This window comes from Magnolia sinica, chromosome 7 (genome assembly GCF_029962835.1).
Source record: "Magnolia sinica isolate HGM2019 chromosome 7, MsV1, whole genome shotgun sequence".
Lineage (NCBI taxonomy): Eukaryota > Viridiplantae > Streptophyta > Magnoliopsida > Magnoliales > Magnoliaceae > Magnolia > Magnolia sinica.
In genome coordinates, this window is record NC_080579.1 from 79809693 (window position 1) to 79822006 (window position 12314).

The 12314-nt window shown below is 39.4% G+C and overlaps 2 protein-coding genes across 13 annotated transcripts; one reads left to right on the forward strand and one right to left on the reverse strand.

The window, feature by feature from the left end:
• The first annotated feature begins 7043 nt into the window (after window positions 1-7043).
• On the forward strand, window positions 7044-9253 carry LOC131250676 (protein DUF642 L-GALACTONO-1,4-LACTONE-RESPONSIVE GENE 2-like). Its single transcript, XM_058250960.1, has 3 exons — window positions 7044-7149; window positions 7232-7619; window positions 8578-9253. The coding sequence occupies exons 1-3, from the start codon at window positions 7089-7091 to the stop codon at window positions 9251-9253; spliced, it is 1125 nt and encodes a 374-aa protein (XP_058106943.1). The 5' UTR covers window positions 7044-7088.
• A 947-nt stretch (window positions 9254-10200) lies between these two features.
• Window positions 10201-11034, reverse strand: LOC131251505 (uncharacterized). Of its 12 annotated transcripts, none has more exons than XR_009173913.1 (3): window positions 10905-11023; window positions 10573-10633; window positions 10201-10489 (listed from the first exon to the last, which is right to left on the reverse strand). XR_009173913.1 is itself a non-coding variant. In XM_058252261.1 (3 exons), exons 1-3 carry the CDS (start codon window positions 10956-10958, stop codon window positions 10426-10428), a joined length of 321 nt encoding a protein of 106 aa, XP_058108244.1. In that variant the 5' UTR covers window positions 10959-11023; the 3' UTR covers window positions 10201-10425. The 12 variants fall into 12 exon arrangements, 1 of the variants encoding a protein (XP_058108244.1); XR_009173915.1 differs by having other exon boundaries at window positions 10573-10670; XR_009173916.1 differs by having other exon boundaries at window positions 10573-10670; window positions 10775-10910.
• Between the last annotated feature and the right edge of the window lie 1280 nt (window positions 11035-12314).

Here is a 12314-nt window from a genome sequence, read left to right on the forward strand (position 1 = left end):
ATAGATGTGAATGTGAATATGATGAAAATGTATTGAAACAGCTGTATATCAAGAATTTTTTCTTGAATTTTGAAAAAAAAGAGAATATTACCGACGAAATATTTTGTTGGTAATGGTAAGTCGAAAACTTATACCAACGAAATATTTCGTAGGTAGAAATTAATACAAAGATTTATATCGACGAAATATTTTGTTGGTAATAGTAGGTTGAAAACTTATACCGACGAAATATTTCGTAGGTAAAAATTAATACAAAAATTTATATCGACGGAATATGTCGTTGGTCATGGTAGGTTGAAAACTTATACCAACGAAACATTTCGTAGCTAGAAATTAATACAAATATTTATACCAAGGATTTATATATGAGATATACCGACGAAATAAGTCGTCGGTAACAGCAGGCTTATGCCGACGAATATACTCGTCGGTAATGTTGGTTTTAGCGGGCCTATGCCGACGAACATGCTCATCGGTAATAGTGGACTTATACTGACAAATTATTTCATTGGTATTATTGTTTTACCGACGAAGATATTCGTCAGTATAAAATGTGTTTACTGATGAAATATATTATTTTTTCCTACCAAAAGTAACATGTTTGGCCGATGATTTTATTCGTTAGTATTTGTTTTATTATTTCCGACGAAGTCATATTTCGTCGAGAAAAGCCTTCAGCCACTTTTTATTGCGACGATCCTAACGACGACATATTTGGTCGGTAATAATCATTACTGACGAAAAAAGATGAAATACCAACGAATTATGTCGTCAGTAAAAGAGCAATTTCCTGTAGTGTGAGGATGTTGATTGGATCGTATATAGGGTTTAGATACCAAATAATATAGTATATAGCCGAGTCGAATAGCCAATGAGTTAGAAAAGCTCATTTTTTGATTGAAGGTTTGAGATTGCCCACGTGGTGAGATTTTTGTCCACCAATAACACGGCCATCGGATCAATGGTTTGGATTATCGAACATTAAATCAAGGTTCCACATTAGATTTTGGAAAAACCAAGTAAAGGTTAGAAGTGAACTATATTAAAAACCTTCGATAGTGAATACCGATACACTTAAGAAAAGTACATCCGTCGTGAGTTGAGTAGGCAAACTGAATCACTCTATATGTTTGTGTTTGCGATTGTGAATATTTGTAATTCTAATTCATGCTTATGTGTTTGATTAGTTAAATTCTCCAAGTGCTTGGATTAAGTTGTATGTTATGTGCTTGTTAAGCACACATAAGTACACTATCTATATAGACTAGTTGCTTGATTGGAATATCATTTATATTATATGTGATTGGACCTACTTTAGCTTGGAAGCCTTAATATTAATTGGCCTTCTTATCTTTAATTGGTAAATTGATTTAAGGTAGGCAATTGTGTTTTTAATAGTAGAATTTTTAAACTAGTCCTAATGATAGGAAGTCTTAGCTTTAAAGTTCCATATCTTTAGTATCACATGTTTATTGCTAAAACTATCATTGGTCATTGTTATTTCAAATGATATATCTTTTCAAATGACCGTATATGCATGCTCCATGTATTTAATGTTTATTATCACCCTACAATCCCTTATTAGTATGTGTTTATAGTAATGTATGATTTAAAGATTTTTTTTTTTTTTTCATATTTTTCTTTTATTGATATATTAATGGAATTAACTATTTTTCAAATACTGATAAAAATGGAGACAAAGATCAAATCCCACCAAAACAAGTTTACTATTGTTTTATAAGATTTGTTTATTATTGCAAGGAATTGATGAAGATAGGGAGAGCAATTGTGGGGGAGCAATGCAAGTGTTACATGTCTTTGTGTACTCGAGTTGTAAATCTTTATATTAGATATATAATATTTTAGTTATTTTGGTTTGTCATTGGTATGGACCATGACAAGGTCTATGTTAAGTTTTTGTCTTGTAATTGACAAAGGGGGAGATTGTTAGTGCACTGATTTGTGCACATGTTTTCTCAATCACGTGAGTCAGTGTGTCATATAGTTGGTTGAGCCCTTGGAAGTTGAAGATCAAAGACACAGGTAGACACGGATCATCAATGTCATGCCCTAAACTCAGTGAACAGGCTTACAGAATTCCCGAGCTTCGAATCCGGCGGTGAAAGCCTCCTTAGTACACCACATTCTTGGCTCTCAGCTCATATATGGCAGGTTCCGATCCTGTGATTCCAAAAGGAGGATTTCAATGTGATTTTCTTTTTCACATGAGCATAACCACAAGTATACCAAAACTAAATACATCATCACATTTTCACTATAATATCAGTTTAGTACAATGCTGGAAGGGAAATACATAATATAACAAAAGTCTAAAAGATCAGGCATATGCTCCTGCCTCAATGTTGCTATGGTCCAGCATAACCTGCACGTAAACAACGTGTGTAAACTTACTATGAAGCTTAGAGAGTGCGTGTATGTGTGTATGTGCAATGTATGTACAAAGCATACAAATATCAGAGTAAGCTTAATAATGGAGGGCTAGACTGGCAAGTCCATAGATATTATCAGCCATACCTAGGATATGCAATGTAGAGGCCTACGAAACCAAATGTCATATGCTAAGGATGCAATGTAACATACCAATCCCGATGTCTAATCTGCATCTCTTAGTACAATTCTCATCTATAATCATCGGGGTCTAGTACACTCAAACACTGGCCTGGCGGCCCATCGCGCACATAACCCATCGAGTGAAAGAGACCTCATTATCCGCCTCATTAGTGATATGTCAATTCCTACCCGGCTCGTTGATAGCGGACCTATTTCACAAGCTGGTCAGACTCAACCTAGCTAATAGCTCCCTTCACCCGAGCGGATAAAGTCACACCCCCTTCTAACTAACTCCGACACAGTGGAAGATGCAACCTACTGATATTTGGCACTTGAGCACTCATGCTATCTACTCGGTCTTAACATTGGAGTATCATGTGGCCTATAGGATTTAGAGACTTTCACCCAAGGAGATCTTACGTGCCCAGTAATTGTAACCAAATTTCTGATGTCTATATTCAAATTACCCACCATGATGATCCTATGGTGGCCACAACCTTGATGTCGCTAGGGTATGGATGCAAATGCATCATGCAATGTGTGAATGCATAAGTCCATCATCTGAGTCATGCAACCATCTCATGCAAGCAATACATACACGTAGGGTGGCCCTATCTCATATGGGTCCCTTGAAAATGCCCCAAGTTGTAAGGTCGTTAATGTGTCCTTGCCGCACATAGGCAGTAAAAATTCATGAATTAGCCATCATCCAAGTCATGCAACATGATGCAGATGAGATATAATAACGTAATACCACATCAAGCATAATAGAGGTACTCTGCCAAACATAAGAGCAATGTTAAATCAAGAGTAAAATAAATGCTACATCTAGCATGGAGTAAGTGCATCCTCAATATAAAGAAAGTGTCACATCAATGTAAAAAAAGTGCAATAACAAGTACAAGTGTAAACCTTGCACTAATTACTAATGAAACACTACATAAATCATCAAGTGTCATACCAACATAAATGTAAAAAATTAAACCATCATAATGGGGCAATGCATCATTCACAATAGGGGAAACCCACTTGGAAACCAAGTCTAATAGGCCCCGAAGAGCTACACTTGAGTGGGCTTTCAAGTCGGTGGGCTCACTCAACAAGCTCACACGTAGGGGGCCAAAACTTCCAACTATTGGCACCCAAATAGGACAACAAATTGTAGGATCCACAAATGATGATGGTAGTTTCAAAACCATCATCAAAATGGACCTTACATCTATCCCCAAATGAGGCCCAAGAAGGATGGCCCACAACTAACTAAACATGGCCCTCGCATACATACAATACATACACTAAGGTAAGCTACCCGTCACATCACACTACCAGCCTCAAGGTAGACCCGCAACATGGCCACAACTCATACATCAAGACGGCCCATGGTATGGACACATTATACGCATCAGGGTGGGTTTCACTGCGTGAATACAATTCATACATCAAGGTAGGGCCATGGTGCCCATACAACCCGTACATTAAGGCGGGCTAATGGTACGGGCACAAAACATTATGGTAGGCCCTATAAATGTTCCAACGATAGCCAACAACATGCTTGCTATTACATTCAAGTTGTCCCACTGTCTAGAGGACCACCTGAATAATCACATACATCCCGGTGGACTTTACTATCCACAAGACCCCTCAAATACACACATCATAGTGGACGCCACTGGATAGCGGGCCACGTGAATGGAACACATACATCACCGTGGAACCCTGTATAGTGGGCCACGAACTTAGGACAAGGCTGATACTCACGCTTTCCATTGCCAAAAAAGGGGCAACACCGACGGTTAAAAACCGTCTGTAATGACATTCCCCAACGGGTAATATCCGTCGGACGATTCGTCGGGGCATTGCCATTGCTCGCCGACGGATTTAAACCGTCGGCGTCTTCAGGAAAATAGATTTGAATCTGTTTTATTATTAATTTTTTTTATCACGTCACAGGAAAAATTAGTAGTGTGGATATACAAAAGGCATACCAAGTTGGGCCCCACATGATAAGGTAACACCCACCTAATTTGATCCCGTTTATTTCCTAGACAGCCACAAACCTAGAAGAAGGGAATACAAAAGCCAGCTTGACCCAAAACTTACGTTGCCCACAATAAATGTTCAATCTCCATGGTTTATTATGATGCGGTCTGCTCAAGCTTTGGATTTACCTCATTTTTTGGTTCATATCTTGAAATAATTCGGAAATATGGATGAACGACGTTTTTTAAACAAATACATTATGGTGGGTCCCACGAGGCTTTGACCAGTACCTACCATTTTCAAAGGTTACTACCAAGTTCAATTTCGAGTTCGAATCCTGAGTCGGAGTCGAAGTAAGAGTCGCGGTTGAAGAAGTGGTGATGGAAGCAAATTAGGTGCTACCGTGTTAATAATAGTAGGTGTTACCCTTATCATGGGGCCCACCTTGATGGTATCTTGTATTATCGACATTGTTCATATGTTTTTCAGCTCATTTTAGGACGTAAAATTAAGCAAATCCAAATGTCATATGCACCACACCAAAGGAAACAGTGGTGATTGGACACCAACCATTAAAAACATCCCAGGAGCCACCAAAAGCAGATCCCTAATGTTTATTTGCCATCTGAACCGCTGATAAGGTCAGCCAGACCTCAGTGAAGGGAAATACAAAGACGAGATTAATCCAAAACTTTTGTGGCCTTCAAAAAGTATTTAAAGTGTAGTCCACCAAAGATTTGGATCTGGTTAAAGGATGGGTGACGTGGATATACAACATATGGACGCAGGGATGAACGTGATGAGGACGATCACCGTCTTCCTCAAGGATAACTACTCCGAATCCACGGAGCTTCTCTGGACTCCTCACAGAGACTTCTCGAATCCACGAGGAAAGAAAGCAAGAAAATAGAAATAAATTCTAATAAATTCAAAATTAATTAATTGATTATTGATAAATTTTCTAATGTGTCTCCTTACACCATTAATATAGAAAAAAATAAACTAAAATTCGTAATTACCAAAAGTAGCAAAATTCTAACTCTACTAAAAATCCTAATTCTAATAAAACTCTTCTAAGGCCTAATTTCTAAAAATAAAAATTACAAATAAACTTTCTCTAGAAGAGTCCTAGTATAACTAAAAGTTATTTCTAAAAGGAAAGAAAATCTAAAACTCTAAAAATATTAAAAAATCGGAATTACTAAAAATAGTAAAATTTTTCTAAAAATTCGTTTTTGAGCTGAAAGCGCACGTTTTCTAACGAAATGGACAGATGCGACCCACTTTGTGGGTCGGTTCACCTCGGATGGCCCGTTTCAGTAAAGATTGATAGGTTGTACGCCCCATGACGATACCCGGATCAAAAGTTATGGTCAATTCACGGTCCGTCTTCTTTTGGCTCAACCATGCTGGGAACGTATCTGTGACACGTTCTACATCACATATTCATGAAGGTGAGCCCCACACAGTAAGGGTAACACCTACTAAGGTATTATCAAGGCAACATCCATCCTGGGTATAGTCACCTAAGCCAAGTTTAGGAGCCCAAGCTCCACCCATGAGGATTGGGTTACTGGGGCCGGGGCCAGCCACCCATAACAATGCAGCACACTTTGTTAGAGCATCCCAAGTTTTCTTTTCTGCTTGATTTTGCACCATTACTGTGTTTGATTCTCCTCCTCAATTGTGGTGATGGTGTTGATGTACCGCTATAAAGACCATGATTGAGCAATCTTCTATTAAATAAATGATTAAAAGCAAAATTGTGAGTGGTTCAAATTCAAAGGGAAATCATATTGCGAAAACTTTGATTTTTTTTTTTATTATTAAATTTTTAAATTTTTATTTTTATTTTTTGTTGCACAAACTCCATCCATGGCTAGCTTAATGATTTGGACGGTCTAGACTGCCATAGGACCATGCTATGCGTACTTGAGGAGTCATCTTTTAAAAAATTTAGAAAAAAAAAAAAAGAATTTTTACCACAAAATTCATTCTTCAGTAGTGAGAATTTTATGAAATAATAATGACTAAGAATAAAAAAACACGGATGAAATTAAAAAATTACACCCATTTGTTTTTCCTTAAAAAATGATATAAGTTGAGAATTGTGGGGCACATGTTGTATGTATATCACATCGAACCTGTCCCACAGCTGAATCCTATTCGAAGATCAGACAAATGAAAATTCTGGCAGATCCAACCAAACAGTGGGCCACACCATTGAAAATAATATCCACTGCCCAAAAATATCCAAATTGAGGTGTAGCTCATCTGATGATTGGATCGACCAGACCTTTTTGTTCCAGAGATGATCTTGATGTTATTCTAGGCTATAGACCATAAATGGTAGGGGCCACCTGATGTACAGCCTGGATCCTGCACGTGTAACACACGTATGGAAACAAGAGTGCTTGTTGACTGAGATAAGATCAATAGCACCAAATCGTTCCCATTAGAAATCCCATCTAGTCAAAGTCAACTCAGCACTCTCTCTCTCTCTCTCTCTCTCTCTCTCTCTCTCTCTCTCTCAAAACATGATGCAGGGAAAGCTGTTGCTCCTACTCTTCATAGCAGCAGCAGCAGCAGCTGAAGAAGGTAAGTTACAATTCTTCCACTGACCTCAGCATTTCAACACAATTACAGAATTACCCTGCCTAACAAGCCACCTTCTCCACAGATCTACTCCAAAATGCTGGCTTTGAATCACCACCGTTAAACGTAACAGCAAACTCCACGACACCATTCGTGCTCTTGACACAAACCAACCCCATACCTGGCTGGACCTTTAGCGGGACGGTCCAGTATGTTACAGCGGGCCCCAACATGTCATTGCCAGGAAATGGCCACGCCATACAGCTGGGCACTGATGGGAAAATAAACCAGACCTTTAGAGCTAATGGAACAGCGATGGATTATGTACTTACCTTCACACTCGCTCCAGGAGGCGACAACTGTTCTACGTCTACCACCATGAATGTGTCTGCTCCGAGTAGATCATCACTGGTTGCACTGGAACAGCTGTATGGAAGCAAGGAGTGGGAAAGCCATGCTTGCTACTTGGGGAGGTGGGTGCCAACAGCGGACCAATCAATCTCAACCTTCATATTCAACCAAATGAAGCTGGCCCAATATCACATGTGGGCCCGTGGTCGACACGTTTATTCTCGAGGCGATCGGGACGCCAGTTGAAATCCAAGGTGAGTTGTTCTCTCCCACTTGGGGATAGTCATTTGATGGTTTAGATGAAATAATGGGCAGTGATTTGATAAGCCTATGCCGGTCTCCATGGCGTGTGGGCTTCATTGAAGATGACCCCGTGCAAACATCAAGCTAATCATCTCATGTGGTGGGCTGCACTGTATCTAGAAGCACAGAATGCTGGCAATTTCTTAAGATGTAAATGTAAGCCCACCGGATGGATGGAGATGCCTGATAATTGGTCAAGATATACAAGCCTATTGCTCTATTTTCATCAGTGAAGAAGGAAAAGAAAATGAGCTATATTATGTTGGTACTAAATGAAAATTTGGAAAAGGAAAAGAGGTGTCTCCGGGGCATCCCACCTATACCTGCTACATATGCCAGTTTGGTTGGAGCAAGATCCAGGCAGTCCATGGATCTGACCATGCAGAAGATCTGGCCCCAAAATCAGGCTGTTCTATTCTTCAGGTGGGCTACCATGTTAGAAGCAGTTTAATGGTCTATAAAACATATGAAGAAGCATTTTCAAGCCATCAATTTATTTCTAAACTGTGCATAAGCGTGATTTTTAGGCTAAGGCATCTTCAGAGTGGGCTGTAGAAGTGCTGTCTTGTGCAGGTTTGTGGGCTGAGCAAAGCTACAGCCCTTTCTTTCTCATTCGATAATACCAGAGCACAAAGCAGTACATCTTCTTACCCAAAAAAAAAGAAAAAAGAGGTGTGTATCTATCATGGAGTAGCTCCCCAAAAAGGGGGGAAAAAAACAAACAAACAAAGACCAGTAACCAGAATATCAAAACATGTTATTCTCTAGTAAATATAGAATCCCTTCACATTCCCAATCATTTCCAATTTTAGTATTTTCTGCTGCTGCTCTCCCAACGGATGATCCGATGGTGGAAATTCCAGACAACTTGCTGATAAACGGTGGATTCGAGGTGGGGCCCGCTTTTGTGACTAACTCCACTGAGGGCATTCTACTGGAAGAAGACAGAGATTTCACTCAATCTGCATTACAACAGTGGTCTGTGATGGGAATAGTGAAATATATAGACTCCAAACACTTCTCAGTCCCACACGGCAATGCTGCAATCAAGATTGTCTCAGGCGATATCTCCGGGATCCGAACAACAGTGGCTCTCAAGAAGGGTTCTACCTATAACTTGGAGTTTGTGATGGGTGACACCAACAACTCATGCACAGGCAATTTCATAGTAGGAGCCCAAGGAGGCCCATCTACTCAAAACTTCACATTACAAAGCGATGGCAAGGGCACTACCCAAAAATTCTCTATGTTGTTCAAAGCAAATTCAAATCCTACTCCTATCAGTTTCACCAGTTTCACTCAGGGGCAGACAATGGATTTCGCATTTTGTGGCCTTGTGATTGATGATGTGGTTCTTCGTGCTGCTTCATGTGGATTGAAATCCGCTGTCAAGAGTGGGGTTCTGTTTTCTTGTATTGTTTTCATTGTGAGTGCCCTAAATATAATTGGGTGAAGCAACTGTTTGTTTCAATAATAATTCAGCTGCCAGTGAGGCATTATTCTAATCCGAAGTTGGCATTTTAAGTTCTTAAAATCAGTGTTTGGCCATCCACTCCTATTTTGCAGGATGCGTTTGGATGCATCGTTGGATTGAATTGCAATAATCAATTCGATCAAAGGAGTACACTCCGAATTGCCATTATTTGCTTTCAAGTTGGACTTGAAAAATAATGCATCTGCAATTTGATGGCCGCTTTGTCCATTATGAATACAAAGGATGGTAATTGCAGTGTGGTCATTTCCTCTCTATTGAATTAGTTAGTACAATTCAATCCAACAGTGCACCAAGATGCAACCCAAGAGATTAGTATTCTACCGATTTTCATGACTGAATATGATGTTGCTTATTTTTGTTGCAATTTTCGTAAGAATATCATCAGCAGAGATAGAAGAATCAACAGAGAATGGCTGTTTGTGAGCATTTGATTTACAGGAGAATTTGCAATGTAGGACGCTGGAACGAGAATGGTGCTTGCTGCCAATTGAGCTTGAGAACAGTATGCCCATAGGTTTTTGCTCAACAAGGGGATAATGTGAGCGTTTCCAAGTCCACAGGCACTTCTCCATGCACCACCTGCAGCTACATGTGTGTTTGACAAACACACTAGCTGACCATCAGATCGGTCCACTGTGTCCGATGACTAGCCCATAAAATTAGAATGGTCCACTTATCAGAAGGCCAACTTTACACTGAATGCGGACCACTGAAACAATCCATTGTTTTTATTTGCCCATCTACTGAGCAAAATGACCATGTTTGGGCCAATACATCTACACAAGGGCGCCCGCTTGATGCACGGCCTGGTTCTCCCATACATGAAAGGTTGGCATGTATGGCTGCATGTGTGGGATTAGCAAAGCTCAGGGTACCGATTTCATTAACAAAGGAGATGATCCAAATACAACAAGTATAACCATAAACCAGTAGTGACTCGATTTGCAAATTTTTTAAATGAGGCTATCACCATAAAATGTATCAAAATACAAATTCAGGAGCCCTCAATGATAATTGCTTTGGCATGCTATAATTGTCAACTGAATTGATGTTTCTTCTATAGCCCACTTGTAGAGTATGGCCTTCTATGGTTTTAAGTAAGCCAATCTAACCGTACCTTGCCGGTCATTTCATCTCAACATACAGCGTTCAACTTGTTTCTGGTCTTTGCAGATGTCCGTTTGATGTATCACCCTGAAACCATGCATCATAAGACAATAGCACGAATCAGATAATTGAACCTATCAAAGAGTTTTGCTGCCCTACATCCAATCTACAAGTTGGTCCCATGTGCAAGCCCCCAGCTACTCATCCAGCAGGCCACAGAACAGATGTGCCCTGGTTTGAAAAGAAGGCGGATCAACAAATCTAATCCCTGGGTTTGAAGAAAAATGGACTATTAGAAAAAGAAATGCAACCAACCACCACAATAAACACAAAAATCCAGCAATTGGGACTGTCCATTCCAAACTGTTTGACTTCTGGCATTGAGAGCAGAGCCCACCTGATGAGTGGCTAGGATCTCAGACATGGTGGGGCCCACCTTCTGGCATCTAGGATTAGCAAACCTCACTAACTTTTCCACCACATTATCAGTGACAATACTTACAGTATTAGACAACTGATTCCTTATATAGTGCAAGGACCCGAGCATTGTTTCCATTGTATCTTTTGCCAATTGGAATTTGACCTCTGTTTCCCCTGATAAAGGCTGTGTATCATCTTGAAGCTGCACAAATCGATCGATATGATGTCAATAATTTTTGATAAACCTGAAAAATTTTCATAAGAAAAAAGAAAAAGAGAAAAAAAAGAAGCAGTTTAGCCCATAGTATCATACAAATCGATTGATATGATGTCAATAATTTTTGATAAGCCAAAAAAAACCTCCTGAATTGCTTCTTTGGTTTTGTATCCATACATCCATAAAATCTAATGATCACAAAAGTTGATAGACATGATAGACATCAACTAAGGGTTCCTCCAAGTGAATTGCTCAAATCATGAGGCATAAGTTGTGGCAACTCGTCCATGCTACATATGGCATACCTGCACATCAATCCAAACAGTCCAAATAGTGGGCCACATTGTGGGCAAAGCATAGCCTGAAAATCAGGCTGATCAGACAAATCATTACCATCAGATTGGCAGCCATTAAATTCACGCTTACAAATAAAATGGTCAAGGGTCCAAATACCATAGTCAAACTAAGATGGTTAGGAACATTGGTCAGTGCAATTTCAAGCTATGATCCACTTTGGTAGTCTGGATTTGCTTGCATTGAATGCCATGTGTATCATGGATGATATGAAGCAACTCAGTAATTAGTGGCAAACACGTATTGTAGTGTAACCCAAATATCCATTAACTATGGTAGAGGGATTGAAGAAACTAAGAGCTGAGATACTCTATCGGTGGCTTTGACCAATCTCATGAAGCTCTTCATTACAGAAATAATCGAAGGGTTGAAATTCAGAAACAGTAACAAAATGACAAACCTGGTCCTTGAGTGCATCATCTCGCCACTCCCGCTGAAACTTTTGCAACAGAAGGGTAAGCAATCTTTGTAATTCAGGTGAGACCTCTTGAGGAAACAGCTTATGAATCTTATCCTTGCTAAAATTTTTGTACACACACCTTCGCATTAGTATGCGAAGGCACACCAAGAGCTGCAATTTAAAAATGTAAATGAACAAAGGTACATAATGGAATTGCAAAGTCAAGCATAAATTAGCGTCCATGAACCAGAGAAAGAATTCATCCCTGGACATGCCCAAAGAAGGATTGGGTATGTGCAATTTAACGGGTGGTTGAGGTAATTTAAGCATTTATAGATTTTTGGTGTATTTTTTAACATTTGTTCAAGCTTTTAGTACGTTGGGTATCATGGTTTTAGAGTTGTTGTTGACACATGTGTTGAGTTGCCAATAGGCCTCCTTGACTAAATGATTGCAATCTTGACTCACCACTACTTTTAACCTGTTATGAAACAAGATTCTAAAAACATTTCTTCTTTGTG

What these genes read in the sequence shown, in the direction of transcription:
- LOC131250676 (XM_058250960.1), top strand. Translation starts at nt 7,089, where the DNA reads ATGATGCAGGGAAAGCTGTTGCTCCTACTCTTCATAGCAGCAGCAGCA. An exon ending in AGCAGCAGCAGCTGAAGAAG is followed by an intron (nt 7,150 to 7,231) that starts GTAAGTTACAAT and finishes CCTTCTCCACAG; the next exon opens with ATCTACTCCAAAATGCTGGC. An exon ending in CATGCTTGCTACTTGGGGAG is followed by an intron (nt 7,620 to 8,577) that starts GTGGGTGCCAAC and finishes TAGTAAATATAG; the next exon opens with AATCCCTTCACATTCCCAAT.
- LOC131251505 (XM_058252261.1), bottom strand. Translation starts at nt 10,958, where the DNA reads ATGGAAACAATGCTCGGGTCCTTGCACTATATAAGGAATCAGTTGTCT. An exon ending in AGATCCTAGCCACTCATCAG is followed by an intron (nt 10,671 to 10,799) that starts GTGGGCTCTGCT and finishes CTTCAAACCCAG; the next exon opens with GGATTAGATTTGTTGATCCG. An exon ending in CTTGCACATGGGACCAACTT is followed by an intron (nt 10,490 to 10,572) that starts GTAGATTGGATG and finishes GCATGGTTTCAG; the next exon opens with GGTGATACATCAAACGGACA.